The following is a 23,498-nucleotide window of genomic DNA, read 5'->3' as shown; positions in this document are numbered from 1 at the left end:
GAGGGGGAGCATTGATCAATTATGGAAAAATCTTTTTGAATTAATCATGATCTTAATTATTATGGAAGGAAGGAAAAATGTAAATGTGTTAGAACTTATCAAGTTCTACAAAATTCGGTTAGTGCATCTTTTATTATCTTTTGTCATTAACAAATCTCTTATTGATATTATCATTTTATTATGACAAAAAGGGTAAGTGAATTTTATAATGCATCTGTGATTTTTATTGGATATTTGTTGATATATATAATCGAAGTGAGCTATATTACATATATTTAATATTTGACTTACTTTGCAAGAGCTGATTTTTTAGAAATTGTGTTTCATACAAGATATATTTGTTATCGTTTTATATTTTCTACGTGATATCGTTTCCATTATTATCGCTTTTTGATTATGACAAAAAAGGGGGAGAGAATATAAATATGTATATGTGTTGACTAGTTGATATTATTGACTGCATAATATTGAGTTACGATTATTCTTCTATATATAAATATGCTCAATTTATTTGCTATCTTCTACTATCTTTTGATTTGAATTACATTCTTTGAATACTCATATTTAAAGTTTATTTATGTGCTTAAGATTGTTATTATCTTTAAAAGCATATTTACACATATGTATATTCAGAGATTGTTTTGTCATCATAAAAAATGGGGAGATTGTTAGGGAAATTTCTTATGATGTTTTAAAGATGACAAAATAAATTAAAGGCTACTAATGTGTTTAATGGTTGAGTAATAGACTATGCATATGATAGAATATGTAAAGGATATTGTCAAAGTCTATACTTGAAAAAAAATCAGAAGATAGACTTTATGCTGAAGCTAAACTTATTCAAACTGTGTTAAGATCTTAAGGCTAAATATGTTCAAAAGTAGAATATGTTCAGATTGACGTTCGGAGTGTAAAGTTTACTTCAGTTTAGACTGACATCTAGATTGTAAAGTCTACTTCAATTTAGACCGACGTCCAGATTGTAAAGTCTACTTCAGTTCAGACTGACGTCCAGATTGTAAAGTCTACTTCAGTTCAAACTGACGTCCAGATTGTAAAGTCTATTTCAGACGAAAGACACTTAGACTCTACTTCAGACAGAAGACATTCAAACTTTACTTCTGACAAAATACTCTCAGACTTTACATCTAGAACGAGACACAAGTCCAGAACGTGACAAGGTCCAGAATGAGACACATGTTCAAAATGTAGCAGATTCAGAATGAAGCATGTTCAGAATGAGACAACTCGACAGAACGTAACACAAGCCTCAAACATATAACGGCTAGTAATTTGGTTTAGATTCTACATTAAGATAGATTTGATTGACTCAATCTAATTGATTGACAATTGGATTTTGAAGACAAGAACTTTCTAAACATAAAAGCTCTACTTATAGAAACCAATATTCTATTTATATGGGCGATCATAATCAATTTGGGATTTTACTTTTGTCACTCAACGGCTACTAAATCTTCTAGATACAAATCTGTTCAATTGGTAGATTGGAAGACGATCCTCTAGATACTATCCAACGGCTAGTTTGGAAGTGGAGGAGTATTTAAGGAGATCAAAGATCGATGAGCAAGTAAGAGAGACGAAGCGTAGAATTTATAATTTCAAAGTCTGACCGACATTCGATCATACACTTGTCTTTGGTGAACTTAAATATTCGTGATCATGATAGAAATGTCAAAAGAGTGACTTAATGAGATAATGTGATCTACTACTGAGTGTTTACACTCAAAATTGTAATCTCTTGTTGATCAGATAGTGGAATCCAGCCAGAAGGCTGTTAGTGTGAGAGAGTGGACGTAGGCTTGATCTAAACCGAACCACTATAAGTTCTGTGTTCTTATTCTCTTCCATGAACTCCTTTATTTTGTTTGTAGTCCTATTTAACTACTAAAGTTTGAACTCGCTCAAAGTCTGTTGTTCTTCAGACTCAGTTTCAAAAGAAAAATATTTCTACTGTTCTTTGCAAAAATTTGTCTTCATACCTATTCACCCATCTCTAGATGTTCATACTAACACTTTCAAAATACAATTTCAATTAATTTAGCCCAAGTGAGAGAATATAAGAGTTTCTCTAAGGTGAGATAGAATGTTTCTTAATTAGTTTAATAAGGGATTGTCTAGTGTGAGTTGAGTTAAGCTCGGCTTGTAATGAGAGGGTCTGATTAGAAATTTTGTAAATAGTACTCAAGTCTCTTCTCTAATTCAATTTTCTTATAATTATTCTCACAAAAGTAACATATCCCACGATCTCTATAGCTAGAACAAGAGCACATATAATTGAATTGAAAGATTAACTCATCTGTTTTGAAATTCATCGTTCTTAATGCGAAAGCAGAAAAATGATAATCCAAGCATAAGTTCTTCTCCTCTATTGCCCTCTATATCACTGGTTCAATGAGATGACTCCCTCACCCTTTAGCGCTAGATAAACACTATTTTGTGAAGATAATTGTGAAGGTTAGGGTTAGACGAGAGAGTTGAGCACTATTTATATAATTTTTAGCGAAGCCCTCTCATTACGAGCCATGAGATCTCTCTCTCTCTCTCACTGTGAAAATCAGTACACGTGACGGAGATGAGCCCCATCATTGTGACCACGGAGGTTGTAGCCCTCACATGACCATAGATGAAAAGCATGATTTTGTAAATTACATCACTAGAAAATAATCCTCAAGGAATTTAAAAAAAAAAAAAAAAAATATAAGTTCATTGAAAATAACTAGAGTCAAGTTTACTTGTGGCCCATTTGGTTTGAGAAAACATTTTCAGTTCATTGAAAACGAAAATCATGTTTTTAACATTCTTCTATTTTCCCGAAAACACATTTGATAGGAAAATATTATATAGAAATTGGAACTAACAATACATGTTTGGTTTATTTTTTTGTAATATATCCTATTCCCAATATGTCTGATTTATATATTGTGAGGTTTCAGTCTTTTCATATATTATATGTGTTTGTTAATAAAAGTAATGATTTTTTATTTTATTTGATCTAACCCATCAAAATGAATCTTTTAGAACAATCCTTTCTGGATGATCATCTTAACGAGTGGGAAATTACTGAAGTCAAATAACAACATGTTTTCTTCTTGGCTAATTAAAGGAATTCATATACCTATCATTATTATTTAATAGCATTATAAGTAACTTGTCTTCCATTATAAAGGATAATGAGAAAAAAAAATATTGCACAGGAAATCTCTTTTAAGCTTCCTGGAGCTTCGGATTGAAAGGAATAAACCCTTTAGCTTTAGAAAAAGCTTCAACCTTCAAAAAGTCACGGAAATGCTGCAATAAATGATAAATATGTGTCCAAAGTGAATGAATATGATAAGGAAGGAAAAAGCATCATATGGAGAGCCGCTTTTTTCTAAACGAGAATGAAAATGGTGAAAACAAAAAACATGTATTTTATTCTTGAAGCCAAAAAAGTGAAAATTAATTTTCTGCATCTTCTTTTGAAAATTCTCTAAATCAATCAAATGATAGTAAGGATGAAAATTTGAAGAATTTTCTTGTACTATTTTTAGTTTTAGTGGGTGTAATTGCAATAAAAGCGAACATATGATAACTTTTAGAAACTTCTATTCACCGGCGAAGAGAATGACCACCTGAAGGCACATGAAATATGCTGCAAATCTAATAAATTGTTTAAGTTTAGGCCTTTGGACTATGTGCAGGTGGATCCAACTCGGAATCATTTTCATGAGATTTGAACATGTGACTTTAGTTTCTAAAATGAACCTTCAATTTTTGTAAATGTAATTAGCATGAGACTCAGAACACATTTAACTTTCATGTCACGTTCCAAATTATTTGACAAATCATATATCTTTCATTTATTATTTGATCGTTTGGGTCAAAAGGAACAATTATTTTTTTCATTAGAGAGATGTACAAATATATTTAGTTTTCTTTTAGATTTCAATTTCCAACCCAACCAAGAACACAATAAATTGGAGGTCCAAAAGAAGTGTTAATGCTCTCAATTTATTTATTCTTTCCTATTGATAAAAAAGCAGGATCAAGGCTAATTTTTTGTCATCAAAGAGTAAAGAAAAGCAAGTCACTAAGTAACGGATACCACGCGTCCAGCGTCTTCCTCAGCTCATCTATTTCTTGCGAAACTTACATTAGTGCTGATTCCATTCATCTTTTGAAAATATTCAGGAGCACACTTCTATTTCACACCACTTTTGCACTTGATTACGATAATATATCATCGAATAATTTTACTATGTTATTATGATGTTCTTGTACTTAATTACTTTGACACGTCATAATGTTGTACATTTGTAACAGGTGCACCTTAAAAGTTTTCCTCATCTTTCAGCCTTTGCTATGATCTACCGGCCTTGAACAGGACAATTTTATCATCCTCAATCCGACAATTCACACTGACAAAGTTTTGATTGATAAGCTCAATGCAAGTTAAATGGACAAATGACATTACTATATTTGCATCAAATGGCTACAAGTACGGGTGAACATCGGTCCAAGGTCAACCCTAGATTGACCCTGACCGCGCCCAATGCTGCCGGTCCTGGTTCAGTTCACAAGGAAAGTGGGTTGATCCTTGGTTCTAGAATTCCTGGACCAACACTGTGCGGATTGATCCTCGATCCTGAGAGTTCCAAATTGATCCAACCCAGACCAACCTTGACTATATATATATATATACTTATAATTTTTTTATATAGAGAAAACCTCAAAATAAACGGCGTTAACAACATTAAACAACTATTTAGTGAGGAGTTCAAGTAATTTTACATTGTTATTTAATAACTTAGATTTTTAATGTCTTTTACAGCGTCAACGGTCATAGTTTACGGAGAAGGAAAATACTTTTATAAGGAGTCCTCACTACATTTAAAAAGGCATAAACAGCTCCTTATGATATCATTTTCTAGTATTCGTTCTCTTCTTTCTTGTTATTTTTTTTTTGGTAAATGGTAAGAAAATATAGCTTTAACCAACAATTACAAAAGATCTGATGCTACAAAACTTGCATTCAACAAGACAACAGGTCAAAGTGAGTGGAAGGGAGCCGAATGTAAAAGAGGACTGCAAGAGTAGACCTGAGGAAGCAGAAACAACCAAAACAATGGCGAAAGGAAAAGGAAAGCAGTGGGAGGCCACAAAAGGCTAGATGAACCACAACCTACGCCCGCATCCGCCAACGAAAAAAGTGAAGAGCCACCAAGGAAGCACCCACGTGGAGGAAGAGCATCCAGACAGGAAACACCAAGGTAGGGCCCTGTCGAAGTAGAAGACTCCCCAGTTGAAAAAATGATTGGATCAATACCCCAGCTAAGCTGCAATCTCCAATTTCTATAAGTATCATCCACACTCTTGAAGGTGGTGGCCTTATCTCTGACAACTTTGATGAGTTGATTCTTCACCGCTGGAATGGATAAGCACTGCTCTCTAAAGAGGATATCGTTCCTGTGCTTCCAAATGAAATAACAAAGAGCACCAAAAGAGAAACGAGTAATGCACTTGTAAAAGTCTTTGCCGCAAGGAAGGAGGCGGCTTGGTTGAGATTCTCAACCCACGAACTGTTCCGCCATGGTAGATTGCACCTAGAGGCCCAAAAGACGGTGATGCTAGCAGAGATGCGGCATCGAAAAAATAGGTGGTCTATGGAATCTAACACCTCATTGCAGAAGGGACACAATGCACTATCTATCCTACCATAAGATAATAATAGAGCTTGGGTATGAAGCCTGCGTTTGGGAATAAGCCAAAAGTTTAGTTGGTACCTTGGAGTGATCGAGTTCTTCCGTATGAATGTGTGTTAGGAGACCCGAGTCTTCCTCCTCCTAGTCAAATCCCAAGCTGAGGCCACCATGAACAAGTAGGAGGTGTTTCCCTTCCAACCAAAATGATCGGAGAGGTGGGAAAGGGTGGGAAGGGGTTCCGCCCAATAGTCCAAGACTAACTTGGTTAAAGCTCCACGGTCGGTAAATAGGTTCATCACCGTCGCCTGCTTAGAGAGGCCAGATGTATATATGGCTGAGTCTGGAAAATACAAGTTCAGAGGACCCTTGGGGTGCCAGATTTCAAACCAGAAGGACACCGAGCAACCATCCATGATTCTCCAATAGAAGGAGTTTCGAAACTCAATCCTGAGTTGGAGGATCTTCTTCCAAGCCCACGAACAACGGAGTCGCTTTTTTGGCCACCTAGAAATTTAACCTTTTTAAGAAGGTCGAGTGAATCCATTTGCACCATAAAGATTCCTTATCGGCAAACATGATCCAGATATATTTTAACATGGCGGCCTTGTTATACTCCCGAAGCCTACGGATGCCAAGGCCCCCCTTTTCTTTTAGGCAACACACGTCCTTTCAGGAAACCTTTGCACCCCCTCTTCCCAACTCCGGGCCTTTCCATAGGAATTGTCTAAGAATTCTTTCGATTTGATCCAAGACTGCTGTAGGTAAAATAAATGCACTAGCCCAGTATGCTTGGATGGTATGAAGGACTGACTTGATCAACTATAGCCGACCGGTGAATGATAGGAAGCGATGAGTCCAAGATTGTATCCTTGCTGTGATGCGGTTGACTAACACACATCAATCCGCCTTACTAATCTTGGAAGTGATGATGGGAACCTCGAGATAGCGAGCTGGTAGGCTTCCTTTGTGGAAACCAAGGGTAAGGAGGATTTGGTTCCTTAAGGAAGGTGATCCTCCTGCAAGGTAGACTTCACTTTTATTTGTGTTTGGAACCAAGTTAGACCAATCTGAAAAGATTTGGAGGCCTTCCTTGAAGAGCTTCACTGAAGACAAGTTGGCTTCACAGAATAGGAAGACGTCATCCGCAAAGAATAAGTGTGATAGGCTGGTCGCTTTGCATCTCTAGAATATTTGAACTCCGGCAACAAAGAGTGAGTAGTGAGAATACCAGAAAGTACCTCCATGACCAATGTAAACAGGTAGGGAGAAAGGGGTTCCCCCTGACAAAGCCCATGACCACTGGCAAAGAATCCATGTAACTTCTCATTCAAAGCAATGGGAAATTTAGGGGTCCTCATACAAGTCATGATGAGTCGGGTGAAGTGATCAAGGAATCCGAAGGCTTGAAGGACAACCTCAAGGAAGTTCCAATCGGCTATGTCGTAAGCTTTCCTAAAGTCCACCTTGATTGCACACTTGGGTGAGTAGGGCTGGATGTAAATACCAGAAAAGAGTTCCCGCGCCATAAGGATATTATCCCTAATCCGCCGGTCTTTAACAAACGCACTCTGAAAAGGCCCAATGACATCCTGTAGCACTGCAGCAACCCGATTGACCATAATTTTAGTAATGCACGTGTAGATAGTATTACAACAGGCGATTGGCTTGTAGTCATCCACATAAGTCACATTCAAGCTTTTTGGTACCATGACCAAAATGGTGTTGTTGTTCTCCTTTAAGAGCCTACCTGAGATGAAGAAATCCTTCATTGTCGATACAACCAACTGACCCACCGTCTCCCAGTTATGCTTAAATAATTCAACTGTGAAACCATCAGATCCAAGAGCTTTGCCTTTAGCTAGAGAGAAGAGAGTATCACGGATCTCTGAGTCAGAAACGGGCTGATCAAGGAAGCTAACCTGTTCTGCATTAAGGGGAAGCTGAATAGTCTCCCTGATGTCCCCAACTGAGAGTCTTCCTTGTATAGTCCGCGGCGACAAAAGATCCTGGTAGTGCCGAACAAAATGCTGGTGAACAAGCTCCAGTTCAATGAATTGGATACCCCACACATCCATAACTGAAAGAATTCTATTCCTTATTTGCCTTTTGTTGACATAATGATGATAGAATCTAGTGTTGCGATCCCCCTCCTTTAGCCACTTAATTCTAGACTTTTGCTTGAAAAATGATTCTTCTTTAGAGCGCAAGTCCAAGAAGGTACGCTGTTGACATTTTTCCAACTCTGCAAGAGCAACAAAGTTCGGGTCTTGCTGAAGGTCAAGCTGAGTGATCCGGAGCGCATCCCTCGCTTCAGAAGTCCTGATGGAGATGTTGGAAAAGGATTCATTGTTGAGAGTCTTGAGATGAGCTTTGAGGGCCTTGAGCTTGCACACCAGTCTAAACATGGGCACTCCCTCATTCGGCATTTCCCAAACTTGGTTGACAATTGGAATGAAAACAGGATGATTCATCCAGAAGTCAAAGAATTTGAAAGGCCTCATTCGATGAATCGAGTTTAAAACTTTGACCACTATAGGAGAATGGTCAAAGATACCTCGTGCAAGGATGGAAGCTTCTGAGAAGGAAAAAACCTGGCACCACTTGGAATTGACTAGGATTCTGTCAATCTTCCTTGCCTTCCATAAAGGACCAGAAGAAGTAGTCCAGGTAAAACGACATCCAACATACCGCAAATCATTTAACTTAGCCAAAGATAAGCATTGTCTAAATTCATCGAAGTAAGGTATCCAGCTGTTTATACCCCCAAGTCTATCAGTCGGGTCTCTGATAGCGTTGAAATCACCCATGACTAGCCAAGGCAAATCTTGTAGAGCTGCACTTTTCAAGATAAGGTCTTCCTAGAGTGGTCTCCTAGAAGTGAAAGAGTGCTGGCTATAGACAACCGATACACAACAAACCATTTATGAAGAGAGCATTTTAAGATTCCCGTGGATCACTTGTGCATCTACCGAAGACACTTCAAAGCTAACAATCGAATTTTTCCATCCAATCCAAATTCTCCTTCTAGGAGCACATCTATAATTCGAAATCCAACTCCAATCCCTTATTAGACTCAAAGAGATAGAAGAGAACATGACTTTCGATACTTTAGTCTCCAAAAGGCCAACGCAACAAAGTCTATTTGAGGAAACCAAACTACGGACCTCGGCTTGTCTAGTAGGGTTAACAAGACCCCTAATATTCTAGATACTTATGTATATATATTATATACAAGATGAAGGACTAGAAACGGTTACCTCGACTTTGGAGGTTATTGGCGAGAGGTAGCTGGAACCACAGGAGTTGTGGCAGGAGGTGGATTAGGGAGTAGAGTCAGCAACTTGTCCTGCATCATCACCAATCTTCTGGAGGCTGCCTTTGGGGACAAACCAGGGGAGAGCAAATCCTCATCTTTATTTGTCCTCTTAGTTTTCACTTTGCCAAAATCGAAAGAAACAACTTCATCGCTTGCCACTTGACACTTGCGTCGCTTGCTTTGGGTCACTCGTGCCGCTTGCCACTTGATACTCGCTTGGCTTGTTGCTTCCCGCTCGACATGATGTTCATTTTGTTCGACGCTCACCCATTTGACCCTCACCACTTGCCTTTCTTAGTTGACCTCGCTCATCATCGAACTCATTGGGTCGGTACGGTCCTCGGTTGCCCTTTCAAGGAGTAAAAAAAATGAAATAAAAAATTATTTGTTGATCCTGGGTTGACCCTGAAACAGGACCAAACCCATTGGGTCAGTTCGGTCGTTAATCGCTTTTTTAAGGAGTACAAAACATAAAATAAAAAATTATCGATAGATCTTGGGTTAATCCTGGAATCGGACCGAACCAATTGGGTCGGTTCAGTCCTCAGTCTCAAGCTCAATAGGGTCGGTTCTCCTATGGTTAGGGGGTAGACTGGTCCAACCCAGACCATGCTCACCCCTAACTACAAGGGACATGGAAAAATTTGTATGCACAAAAGCACACGACCAGCAATGGCCGCATCCTCCTCATATTTTAGAGAGGCCATCAAATCGATCTTTCTTTTTTCCTTTCTTTCATTTTGAGTTTTTGTTCATGTACATGGCAATTCTTACAAGATAGAAAAGAAGAGTAATCAAATGCATGACTTTGGTTCAGGCTAGTCTTGTTGATTTTGTGGCAAAAAAAATGTTAGTTTATCTCAACCGTTGAAAAATGTGGAGACCTTATGAGATTCACCTAATTGGATCTTTCTAATGCGTACTCTGTGTGTGTTGGGGGGCGGTATTGGGGTTGGGTTCCTATGTAAGTGGCATAGCATTACTTTAATAAAGGGGTTGGTGGAACTTTGCAAGAAAGACATTGACAAATTTTACCGATTGAAAGGTTTCTCACAGCAATGATCCAAATATTTATTAAACTATGATACATGTACATATATCTCTCTATAGACACACATATATCATGCAACTTGATCATGAAAATGACTAGATACTAAAAAGAGGGCGTAAGATACTGTTGTTAACGTTTGTCTACTAAAATTGCCACTATCTCTTTCTCCAGACATTACTTAAACAAATCGACAGCAGCTGTTTCCACTTAACCCGCGTCAACTAAATTAGAGAAAAGGGTAAAAAAATTAAGCCCGTGTCACCCATTCGCAACCAAGAAATAAGACATCCACTTCATCAATTTGCCAACATCGTATGTACCGCAATTGAAGGAATAGGCATTAGTTAACTCCACCATGTCAACAAAGTGTCGACATTTGTTTATAAAATCCTGTATAAACCGATACATTAACGACAGGAAAATGTGAGTATTGTTGGTTAGTTTTTTTTTTTTTTTGAAAATGCAACTCAAGTCAAAAAGACATGAATGGGTTCCACGCACCTCCGCATAATGCTGCGGAAATTGCTCTCTTTTTCACTAGTGGAGAGTGTTGTGCGTCGGAAATTAAACGTGGAAGGCTGAGAGTCGGGAGAGATAACAACAATATAATTGGTCAACGTCATGATATTGTAATATAGTTGGTTAATGATATCCAATCACCAATTACAAAAAAGTGATGATCTTGGGTAAAAAGCTAAGAAAAAAATAAAATGTCAACATGAAATAAAAAGTTCGACAAAAAATAAAATAAAAAAGTAAAAATGTATTACTCGATAAATATTCGATTACGGAGAATTTGTTGGCCAAGAATTTTTGAAGGTAACGCTGAAAAAATTAAATTAATGTAAAACGTAAAAGGTTATTTATTGAAGGACAAAAATAACAGTGCCTCTGGTGAGGGAATGATGATTAGATAATCCTTAAGCATGACGTGAGATGGAAAACTCTAGTTTGAGAAAATTATTTTAGGATAGATTTATATTGTGAGTTACTCTTTTCGGAGGAATCTCTTTTGGAAAAATCAGATTATAGATTGAAAATAATAACTTTCCTTATTTGAATATTAAGTGTCATATAGACATTTTTTAAACATTATCTGATTTAATCTAACGATCAATATGTTTTTGTCGTTGACTCATCTATGTTAGCATTAGGAGCATGTGACTATCTAAGTAGTATCAACACGTGACACGCGATACGACACGACATGATACGCAACACATCACTTCTCAAAAATAGAGAATTCTGACATATTGAAACACATTATATATTAAATAAGTATTTTTAATTTTTAATTAATTTGATTTAAATTCACAAATAAATAAATAATAAAAAAGAGCCTACTATGAATTTACACTAATAATATTAATAAATCTATCCATAAGAAATTCAAGAGACATAGTCATAGTTAATGCATATCCATGTTTGAGGACATATTTCTTACTTTAAGTGATTAGCCTAACTTATTTATTTTCTAATAAAAAAATAAAGAAAAAAATCACTCCCTCGTTTCTTTCCCTCATCCCCCTCCCCTCCAAAAAAGTTACTTTCACTCCCTCGTTCTTTCCCTCGTTTCTTTGTCCCCACCACTTGTCACTTCCTTTCTTGAAAATTGAAGTCACCCTGCCCTCTCTCCTCCCTCCAAAGATCCATCCAAATTCCCATTTTAAACTTTTTTTCCACTCTTTTTGCTAAAACTAGAAGAGGAGGAAAGTCAAAAACCCTAGTAGCTGCCGCCTCCTCCTCCTCCTCCTCGCACAACCCTCTTTCTCTCGATCTCTACTCTCTCTTGGTCGCCCCATCGCAATTGCTTGCCGCCTCTCCTCTAGCCCTTCTTCCTTCGCAACCTCACCTCACCTTCGGCCCTTCATCGCGGCATCACAATCGCCACCGTCTGGATCATCTCGGTCTTTGCTCTTCCTCTAGCCCTCCCTTGCAATCGCGGCCTCACTATTGCCCCCAGCTCGCGGTCTCTCCTTCGCTCCCTCACCCTCACCTCCATGCTCCATTGTATTCTTCAACGATTCTCCCTCCCTTTGCAGTTGCTGACCTGCTCAGAAACCCAGCCTCTCGCAATTCCAAACACGTGTGTTGAAACGCATTAGAAAGAATTGACCACATATCCCAGTATTTTCGAGCATGTCAGAGTGTGTTAAACACATTGACACATGTCTGACACTACTACATGGAAGCTCCTGCAACTCGTCCATGCTTCATAGGTGACTACAACTCAGCTTTCTTATCTGCTTTTATTGTTAATAGAAAAAGCAAGTCAAGTCTTTCCACGTACCTTCCAGCCAGTGCTGCGGAAATTACCCCTACAATAATCGACCTTTTCGTGCAGCATGCATCGCAGCGGTTTAATTAGCATGAAGAGTCTCCAATCGTTGGTTGGCCAGAACTAAGCTTTGTTCAAGCACGCACAATAAAGAGCGTTCCGTGCTAGAAATCCAACGTGGAAGGCCGATAATCAGTGGTAATCACAGCAGTGTGTAGATTGTGTTGTTTGAGCACTCCTAAGGTAATCAGTGACTCCTTGCTCTTCTCCTTTTCTTTCTTTCCTGCTTTGATTGTCCATTTTCTTCTGATGAGTTGTATGAGAGTTTTTGTTTTTGTTTGAATGTAGCTCCAAAATGAATTCCGAGAGACATTTCTGCAATTCTCAGATTTGGGATTCCATATTCCTCCTCTTTTGAGGCTCTGCTCCGTCAATCTCTTTACTGCCTTTGTATTTGTACAATCCTCTTGAGATGAAACAAAAAGAACCTACATATTCAGATGATCCCTCATCAACCTCTCCACATCTAGGTGATTATGAAGGCACAACCAAAAAGCCAAAAGGAAATGACTATGAAGTGTTCTTGAGCTTTAGAGGGAAAGACACTCGCAAAGGCTTCACCGATTATCTCTATACTAGCCTTGTTGATGCAGGAATTCATGTGTTCAGAGATGACAATGAGCTCCGTGTTGGTGAGGAGATTGGTTCGGAGCTTCTTTGCAGTATTATGCAGTCCAAGATCTCGATCCCAATTATATCTAAGGACTACGCTTCTAGCAAATGGTGCCTTCGCGAGCTGGTTCAGATGTTGAAGTGCAAGAGAAGCAAAGGGCAGGTAGTGTTGCCCATATTTTACAAAGTGGAACCCTCGCAAGTGCAACATCTGAGAGAGAGATTTGGAGATGCCATCAATGCACATAAACATAGTTTGGACGATATGGTTGTGCAGGAATGGGAAGAAGCGCTCAAAGAAGTCAGTTCTTTAAAAGGATGGGAATCGGAGAAAATTGATGATGGGTATGTTATTCTCTAGCAAAACATCTTTTAGTTTCTTATAACTAGACTCTACTAGAAAAAGAATATAAATATTGCCATCCTATACTAAAATTTGTTGTTACTTGATAGGTATGAAGGAGCATTGGTTAAAATTGTTGTCAGAAAAGTCATAAGTGAGTTAAAAAGACATTTTCAACTGATTGTTCCCAAAGAGTTGGTTGGAATTGACAATCCCAGAAGAAATTATGAGCTTCATAGATGCTAGATTTAATGATACAAGGATTATTGGAATTTATGGAATGGGCGGCATCGGCAAGACAACTCTTGCAAGGGTCTTGTACAACTATCTCTCCAGTCATTTTGAACATCTTAGCTTCGTGGCAAATATTCGAGAAACATCTCTACGCAAGGGTATTGAATGGACACAAAAGCAGCTCATTCACGATATACTAAGAAGTTCATATGATGTGTCTAATGTCGACGAGGGAATCATCATCATCAAATCTCGATTTACAAGTAAGAAATCCCTAATTCTTCTTGATGATATGGATGATAAGGCTCACTTGAATGCTTTGGCTGGAGATGGTGATTGGTTTAAAGCTGGAAGTATAGTCATCATAACCACTAGAAACAAGAGTATACTTGATGAGGCGAGGGCAACCTACATGTACGAACTCAACAAGTTGCCTTTGGATTCATCATTGATTTTATTCAGTAGGCATGCATTTCGAAAGGATTCTCCTCATAGTGATTATGAGGTTATCTCTCGATATCGTGTCTACTACTGGAGGGCTTCCTTTAGCTCTTGAAGTTATAGGTTCTTTCTTACGTGAAAAGAAAAATAAAATTTGGGAAGATACATTGAAGAAATTAAAGAAAGTGCCTGATAAGAAAGTGCAAGATACGTTGAGGATAAGTTACAACTCATTAGATTATGAGACGAAGCAGATATTTTTGGATATAGCATGTTTTTGCATTGGATTATCTAAACAAAGTGTAACTTATTTATGGGATGCCTGCAGTTTTTCCCAGAGAACGGAATTGAACTATTGAGCCTTATGTCCCTAATTAAAATTGATAAAGATGACAAGATAATGATGCATGATCAATTAAGAGATCTTGGAAGAGAAATTGTTCGTCTAGAACATACAAAGGAGCCTCAAGAGCGCAGTAGATTATGGATTCATGAGGAAGCCCTAGATGTTATTGACAACAACAAGGTAAGAGCTCTCTCTACTCATCTTAGTTAGTCAACATGAACCCTTCTTCTCTTTCTTGTTTGAGATAAGATTATTGTCAGTCTCCAAATTTTTTCACTTTTACCAGGTTAAGAGCTGTTTCAATTAATTGCTCTTTTTACCTGGACAAAATTGAGGAGCAATTTCTTGATTATTGATGATTGATATATCTTTACCTGGTAGTATGTGATGGGGACACTCTTCTTTTAGTAACTTCAATGCAACAACAAAACTATTAAAAAACATAATCTTTGACAGGGCACTTTCAGAGAAAACTTGACATCAATAACTTGTTGGGGGCCATGCTTTTTTCACATGTCTGTTTGATGCACGTGTTTGATGTTCGGATTCTTCTTTCAATTTCTTGTGAGGTCTCATTTTTTTTTTTTTCCTTTTATTGAGTTTTTACTTCTTATGAGTAGTTTTTTTTTTTTTTTTTTTTTTATGATAAATGAGACCTCCATCCATTTATGATGATTTAACATCCTCGTTCGTGAATTTTCCAAGTTGGGTTAAGTGCGAATTTAGTCTCCTTTGTATCACTATCGGTGGCAAGTTAGTCCCCTATCCCTTCTTTTATGCTCAATGCAGTTTTATTTTATTTTTATTTTTATTTTTATCTTACACAGTTTGTGCAATCGAGTCCTTTATTGTCAACCGCTAGTTGATACCATCAATATACTAACGCGGCTTTCATATTTATTTATGATATATTCATGATTGTGTAATAACACTCTAAACATATGTTATTTTTGTTCTATATAATTTTCATGGTAGTAGATAATTCTTTCTATGAATTTGCTAATTTTTTATTTTTACTTTTTTGTGATGATGGATAATTTTCAAATGAATGCGCTGATAACATTTATTTGTCAAATTTTGACTACCACGTTATAATAGATATCCCTGCAACGTTCAACGTGAGCATTTTATTTAGTACACATCCGGTACTATTATATCATTTACTTGTTAAAAATGAGCTATCATGTTTTATAATTTTTTACCAATTTATTTTACATCATTTACTTATGAAATACGAAATTTTTTTCTCATAACAAATATTCATACAACTTTTCGATCATAACAGCCATCACTTATTACACATTTCATTATACTCACTATTGAAATAAATGTAGTCATGTAATAGAACCTTCTAAGCAGATATTCTTTTTTCTTTCTATGATGGGCAATTATATTAGATTATTTACTTATAAAGCATGTTAAATAGTTCTCTAAAATAAATATCTTTTAGTCACAATGGGTATCCATAAAAATTTTCAATTATGATAGTCGTCATTATCATACATTTCGTCATACTTATTGTTGAAATATATGTAGTCATGTAATGCGTTCTTCTAAACATTTACCGTTTTTCATCTATGACTGGTAATTTTGCAGCATTAATTTTTTTCCAAAGCATGTTATATAATATTTCTATGATGATGGATACTTTTTATTGGTCTTTCAATATTATTTATTGATATTTTGATATTATTATTCGACCAATATGGTTATTTGTCAGAAATGATCCCGTTGCATAAAATAAATGATAAACCCCTCAATTGTTTCTATTCCTATAAGGTATATTTGCATAACTAAAACTTAATATATATTTGCAGGGTAGTAGTAAAATTGAAGCCCTTTGTCTTGGGCTTAGTGAGTTTGAGGCCCTTTTTCTTGGCGATTATTATTACAAGAAAAGCTACCGAGGTGAACAATTTAATGAACTCACCAACTTGAGGTTCCTTCAATTGGGCAATGTGAATCTTATCAGAGATTTCCAAAACTTGCTTCCTCAATTAAGATGGCTTCAATGGAAGGGTTGTCCCTTAGATTTCAATATGGTCAACTTTCATCCAAAGAAATTAGCCGTGCTGGATCTATCACGAAGTTATATTTCAGAGGATTGGGGAGGATGGGATCCACTCAAGGTAAGATATTGAGAAGATATACCTCTTGTGAATAATAACGTTTTAATAAAGGTCCAATTGCACCAATTTCTCTTAGAAAGGTTAGCTAACGTTCCTTGGATTAAGGATTTTCATCTAAATATAAGAGGAATTTATAGCTACCTAAATATTCAGAAACTTCTGCCCCTTAATTATTTTTAATTGATAAAACTCAACAACCCATCATGCTTAACCTTGGACAATACTAAAAAAAAACAAGAAATTAACTATATTAATTAACATCTATTAAAAAATATAATTACATATTTGTACCTATTCTGATTTACTTTAATCTGCCAAAGTTAATTTCTGCCATGCAAAAGTATGTCTTTTGAGTGATTCTTGTCATATCTCTATTTCAATCTTCTTTCATGGAGAATAAAACTCCCACATAGTATCTTGTGTTGTGCATAAAAACTAAAATTCTGAATTCCTTATGATCTTAGAACAATGGATATAATTTATGAATTGCTCTGACTTGTTGCATTAAATATTTATTCCTTATTGTTGATTATGGAAGTCACTGTATGACACAAATATAAATTATTAATGTTGTGAAAGTAATGACGCTATCCTTCCGATGGCATTAAATTTTTTGAAATTCAACATTCTTTATTTTTTTTGAAATCACTTTAAGAAATTGCTTTTCATAATTAAAATACCCATTTCTTACTATTGGAGTGTCTCTTTGATAATAAAATTTGTGTATGTCTAATCAATGACATCGCCATAGCTGCTAAAAACTTGAATAGATTTTCCTTTTTAAATTTTATCTGAAAATAAACATCGATTGGCACTTGTACGTCCCTAACATTCTTTTTGCAAATGGATATGTTTGAAAAATCAATATGATGGTGTAGCCTGGCATTATTGAAAATAATTTAAAATTAAATAAGACAACCATGAAAGAGCAGTCGAGTGTTGGGTATTTTTTTTTTTTTAGGAATTTCCAAGATTCTTTTGAAAAAGAAGAATAGCAAAAATTACACATTGCTATTATCCACTTTCACTAAGGTTTTTTTTTTTTTTTCAGATGGCAACCAAGTTGAAAGTTCTCAACCTCTCATATTGTGAAAATTTGAGAAGAATTCCCAACTTGTCTACTTTAAAAAGCTTAGAGATTTTGAATCTCGAAAATTGTCGGAATCTAGAAGAAATTCATCCTTCTATATGGTATATCAAGACCCTCGTCTCCTTGGATGTCCATGGCTGTTTTAAACTAGAGAAGCTACCAACAAGAGTAGGGAGAATGGAAGAATTGAGGGAGCTTCTATATTATGATAAACTTGCTCAGCTTCCTGAATCCATGGGTTCCTTTAAATGGTTAACTAAGCTGGATTTATCTCAGACAAGGATTAAAGAATTACCTGAATTCATTGGTTCTATGAAGGCGCTAGAAACTCTTAATGTCTCTTGGTGTGGATTATTAGATCGCATACCCAACTCCATAGGCAATCTAGCATCTCTATCTCTCCTTAACTTATTGGGATGCCAGTTGTTAAGAGAGATCCCCAACTCAATTGGAAAGTTGACATCGTTGATCAAGCTACAACTGACAAAGACTTCAATTACAAAATTACCAGAAAGCATTGGGAATCTGAAAAATTTGAGGATCTTGGAACTTGATGAAACTCCCATGACAAACAGAATTGCCTAGTGCCATTGGTATGCCGGCAAAACTCCAAGTGTTGAGTGCATCACATTGCAAAAATCTAGAAGGACTACCTAGTAACATAGGCAATTTGGTTTCGCTAAACGAGCCACACTTAGACAAATTGGGCATTTTGAGCTTGCCAGAAAGCATTTTGGAGCTCTCTTCTCTCCAACAGCTCAACGTTCCTAATTGCAAAAACCTTCGAGAACTACCTGAATCCATGGGCTCTCTTGTGTCGTTAACTAAGCTGTACTTATCTCATACGAGGATTAAAGAATTACCTGAATCCATTGGTTTTATGAGAGTGCTAGAAACTCTTAATGCCTCTTGGTGCAGATCATTAGATCGAATACCCAACTCCATAGGCAATTTAGAATCTCTATCTTTCCTTGACCTATCGGGATGTCACTTGTTGAGAGAGATTCCTAACTCGATTGGAAAGTTGACATCATTGACTAAGCTGCAGTTAGCATATACCTCGTTTAAAAGATTACCAGAAAGCATTGGGGATTTACAAAATTTGAGGATCATGGACCTCCAAGGAGCTCTTGTGATAGAATTGCCTAATGCCATTGGTATGCTAACGAAACTCCAAGTGTTGAGGGCATTGCACTGCAAAAATCTGGAAGGATTGCCCAATAATATAGGCGAGCCAAGGCCGCTAAGCAAGCTTCATTTAGGTGGATCAGGCATTTTAAGCTTGCCGAAAGCATTTTGAAGCTCTCTTCTCTCCAATATCTCGATGTTCGTGATTGCAAAAAACTTCGAGAAATACCAGAACCGCCCTCCAGCTTAACAGCTCTGCATATCGATTTCCCAACTCCATCGTTGCCATATCTCTCCAAACTAACCCTTCTCGAGGAACTCACTCTTTTTGATCTCCGTCCTCTTGAATGTCTCCTAGAGCTTCCCATCCGACTATCGATGCTTTTAATTAAGTCTAGTCATCTAAGGTATGTCGAACGAAGGGATTGGGGGAAGGCCATAGCCGAATTGATTCGCGACAAGTCCTTTGGGCTAAGAAAAGTCACTAGACACTTGGAGTCTTTGCGTTTTTTGCGCTTCCAAATTGATGAGGCAATGAGCCCAGATTCACGACTGAACGCAACCATTGCAAAATTGTGATGACTTAAACCCGGGGCAGTATGGAGGGATGGACTAAGATCGCCTCGACAGTATACGGGCGAAGCTAAGGACATGTCTCCCATCCCACATCACTTAGGGGGGAGTCTTGGGCTAGCTTATAAGGCTTGGGTGTCTCTAACTATACATACTTGTTTTCTTGGGGTAGTATGAGTTGCCCGAGAAGAACAAAATTGTGAGGACTTAGTGTCCAAAGCAGACAATATGTGTAGTGGAGACCCGGGTACTTACTAATGGTATCAGAGTCGACTCCTGAACGTGTGTGGGGCCACAACGAGGGCGCTGTGCTCCCAAGGGGGGGGGGAGAGAGTGATTGCCCAAGCAGCGGTGCGGGGGGAGGAGGGATGGCGGTGTGTCCGCGCCTCGGTCTCCAGACATGCGCAGGGAGGGGGCGCGTCTCCTGTCCCATATCGCTTAGGTGGGGAGTCATGGGCTAGTTTATAAGGCTTGGGTTCTTCAATTTGTGTAATGTGTTTTAAAGCCGTGAGGGCTGAAGATCCAAAGTGGACAATATTACATAGTGTCGAAGGCCCAAAGTGGACAATATTACACAGTGGGAGGCTCGGGTCCTTACAAAAATCAAGCGAAGAAGGAGGCAGCTGAAGGTGCGCCGCTACCACTTAGCTGAATTCGATGCGTATTAGCTTTTGTGGCGGCTTTGGCCGGATTCATTCTCTTCTTGATTGAGTGCTTCCTCTCGTGTTGTTGGGGGTAGTAGCTGCCGTCGTCGTCAGTCTAGTGGAAGGGTTTGGATGTGATGAGATGGTTCTCGTGCAGCAGCGGGCGGGTTTTGTTTTGCACTGGGTCGTGTTTGGTGCAGTGATTTTCAAAAATAGTTCGGTGGCTGTGCCGTTCCGGTTTCGTGCTTTGGCTTGTGATTGGGGATTCTTCTCCGATAGTTGCTGTCGGTGCATTTGGATCGTGAACTTGCCTTAGTAGGCGCGGTCCGCCTCGTGGCATGAGCCTATGTACAGTGCCGCGTGCACGTGATGGCAGACTGTTGGTGGTCAGAGGCGGAGGGTATTGGTACTAATGGAGGTAGTGGTTTACGGTGGTCGTGCGGAGGTTATGACGACAATGAGGGCAGAAACCTATGCTCGAACGAGATGAATTGGAGGACTCCAAATTTTCCCCTTCAATTGGGGTACGATTGAGTGAGTAGCACAGGGTTTTTGGCTGAAATTGTCGGCCCATCTAGCAGAGCTGTGTTTTCATACGTGTAGCATGTGATGTTCAGAATCTAATAGTCTCTTCTGGGACATTCGGTCTAATGTTTGTGGTTGAAGTTACTGGAAAGCCCATCTAAATTGTCTTGATTCTTGAGCTTTCCTTATATAGAATATGAGCAGTTGTTACGTCAGGTTTTTCATGAGATAACATTTTGGTGATAGTTCGCTATATGGGACGATCCATGTCTCCTAATAAGGCAAAATCTTGGACTTGATAAAATCATGAATGAAGCTGGCAGTTCTGGGGAATCATCCGTGAGTGATTTTTTTGTACATTACTGAGTGATTCATGTTTCTTAGTTGGAATGAAATCTTTCTCTCGATCATGATAGTAACGTAACTGGCAGCCCTTGTTAGAGGTCTAGATCATAAGAGTGCCTTTTTGAGAAAATAATTTGTCATTTGTCATCCACTATGATTCTTCTCAACATGATATCGAGAACCAGACTGTTAGATTGATAATCTCTTTTCCATTTTTGTATCTGAAGGTTGTTCTGCTTGCTCGCAGGTCATCCACCACATCCTTGTCTTGTTTCCTTGGTGCATTAAACTTTTATCTTCAATTGAGGCGTACTGGTTTATCTAGATGTTGATAAGGTGGAAATTACAAAATGCTGAAAGAACAAGCAGCTCTTTTAGAAAATCCCTTTGACCATAGTCATCCCAGCTTTTTAAGGTGGACAACTAAAATCCCACGCTTGGGAATAATGTGAATTTGCTTGCTTTTTCCTGATTGCTTGAATTGGGGGTTTTATTGTTCTGGGATATTGCTACTGTAATTTTCTCTTTTGTCGGTTCTCATGTGATTGCTTGAAGTAATTTAATGATTGACGTGTCAATTATTAAGGAAGCTTCAGGAGGCAAAGTACGAAAACACATGGGCAAACGAGAGCGGTCATGCTGCTCGACTTGTGGCGCTCTGGATCCCCAAAGTTCGTCGGGTTCTTTCAAGCTGATCATTAGGCATGAATTTGATATGCTGCAGGGCTGCAAGAGTGAGTTCATGGATTCATTGTCATTTCAAGTTCTTGATCGACTGCTCGTGTTGAGTTTGATCCTAACAAGATTCACAACATTTTTCCTGTCACCACATGATTTACTTCTGCTCAGTTAGTCATTCCAATGGTGGGAACTTTTAGCTACACCAATGAGGATTTGTTCTATTGATGCTCAATTTCGACTTTCCAGCATGCCAGTTTTTGTCTCCTACCACATTCTAATTTTTCTAATGATCTTTGTTTTCATGATACCGGAGCAGTAAATAGAGCCGAACTTCAGAATATGGGAGCCGAAACATATACATACGTACATACATATATATATATATATACCAAAGAAACTTATGACCTATTACAGGTTTGAGCAATATTATATATATAGGACTCATGCTAAAATTATGAGAAGAAGCATTTTCACAATTTTATTCCCTTTATGACGAGTAGCAACATCTCAAGATCTATCAATAGTCCACCTATATCTAGTAGAAATAATTATTTCATGTATAATGAACTCATGAAGAGGACTAGTAGTGTTACCCAAAGATATGAAGCGTCACTTCCAGGTGGTGGTGGAGATGGAGTGGTCCCAGTGGTTGGGGCTTGTAGCTATGGGGATCCAGCTGGACTAGAGGTTGGGGCGGTGGAAGTTTCACTGACGGTAACAACTAATTTTTGGCTCTGAGAGTAATGATCACAGTTAGCAAAGGCGTAGATGAAATAATACTTGCAGGCTCTGTTGAGGGAAAAGTTGGCTGGTTTGTTGGTTAGTGTATGAACATAGAAGCACTGTGGCAGTTATTGTTATCACCATGACGTTGACAACATTGTGTGACCCTGCGTGGAACACTGCAAAATAACAGAAGATCGTTGGCATTAAAAGAGAATCTCAAGATTGATTGTACATAAGTACGTGTATGCAATTTAAATCAGGAGATTTTACTAACAGAGCTTCTGTAAGCTAGAAAATGCGAAGACTGTTTTTCTCTTTATCTTCATATGTTAGCCTTCTAGCAATTATGCTGAAAAAAGAATGGGATATTGAGTTCTCTTCCAGAAGGTACACATAGATTCGTGTCTCTTCCCTCTGTGAGAGCTTCTCTCTTTGTCGAGAGCTTTCCCTACATCACAATGATGTTTTCTTTCGGCTACCTTCCTCCATGATTGTCACCCCCCCTTCTTCTCAATCATCCATAATCCTCATATTCGCGCTGTCATCATTAGTTATTTCCGTTTGCTTTCTATTTTAGTTAAGTCTCTTTGGCATTGTTTCGTCACATTATTTTTCCTGTCACTACAATCTGCCCCTATCAACCGTTCGACGACATTTCTGAGTTGATCCTTGGCTAATCTATTTCTTTTACAGGATGCCAGCGAAGGTTCCCTTATGCATTTCTGGTAGACGATCTTCTGGGGGATCATTTGGTTTTGGAGCAAGTTGATGATGAGGAAGCTGAGATGGTTTTGATCGGAAGGATTTTGTCGGACAAGTGCTTGAGTCCAGCTGAGTAGCTAGTTTTTTTGAAGGAAAGCCTGGGCTGTTATGGGTGAGATTACTATAAACCTCAAAATAAGGTGTATATTTGCTCAGGTTTCACGATTGGCACTTAGCAGAGAGAGTCCTGAGTTCTGGCCCTTGGTCGATTAGGGGAAATTGCATAAACCTGCAGAGATGGGATGCTCAGAGGAGACAGTAGAACCTCTATTTTCATGAACTGGATGTGTGGCTGCAAATACATGTTGGCCTTCAACCAAATGAAAGAGAACAACGTGAAACCCATTGCTCGTTGGCCGGGCAAACTGGTGAAAGTTGAGTCCATTCACACCAAATCTCAGGGTCATTGGGGATTCCTTTGTGCTAAAAGTTGTAGATGGTATATATGTACTGTGGAGTACGGTACTAGCTTTGTTACTTCGACGAGTATTAAACTTTCTGTGTAATTGGTG

The 23,498-nt window shown here is 38.1% G+C and overlaps 1 protein-coding gene and 1 pseudogene across 1 annotated transcript; one reads left to right on the top strand and one right to left on the bottom strand.

The window, feature by feature from the left end:
- LOC120291269 overlaps window positions 1-23,498 on the bottom strand; it is a 59,693-nt pseudogene that overhangs the window by 19,788 nt on the left and 16,407 nt on the right.
- LOC104439024 (disease resistance protein RPV1-like) lies at window positions 11,873-19,599 on the top strand. The gene is made up of 6 exons (XM_039308408.1): window positions 11,873-12,288; window positions 12,414-12,590; window positions 12,696-13,364; window positions 13,473-14,563; window positions 16,201-16,512; window positions 17,564-19,599. The coding sequence occupies exons 4-6, from the start codon at window positions 14,351-14,353 to the stop codon at window positions 18,185-18,187; spliced, it is 1,149 nt and encodes a 382-aa protein (XP_039164342.1). The 5' UTR covers window positions 11,873-12,288; window positions 12,414-12,590; window positions 12,696-13,364; window positions 13,473-14,350; the 3' UTR covers window positions 18,188-19,599.

Source organism: Eucalyptus grandis, chromosome 3, assembly GCF_016545825.1.
Source record: "Eucalyptus grandis isolate ANBG69807.140 chromosome 3, ASM1654582v1, whole genome shotgun sequence".
Lineage (NCBI taxonomy): Eukaryota > Viridiplantae > Streptophyta > Magnoliopsida > Myrtales > Myrtaceae > Eucalyptus > Eucalyptus grandis.
Note: the sequence above shows the minus strand (reverse complement) of the source record. Positions and strands in the feature narration are given on the sequence as shown.

Bases quoted from the DNA above. Each gene is read 5' to 3' on its own strand.
- LOC104439024 (XM_039308408.1), top strand. From the start codon at position 14,351: ATGGGATGCCTGCAGTTTTTCCCAGAGAACGGAATTGAACTATTGAGC. The intron at 14,564-16,200 runs GTAAGAGCTCTC...ATATATTTGCAG, and splicing joins ATGTTATTGACAACAACAAG to GGTAGTAGTAAAATTGAAGC. The intron at 16,513-17,563 runs GTAAGATATTGA...TTTTTTTTTCAG, and splicing joins GAGGATGGGATCCACTCAAG to ATGGCAACCAAGTTGAAAGT.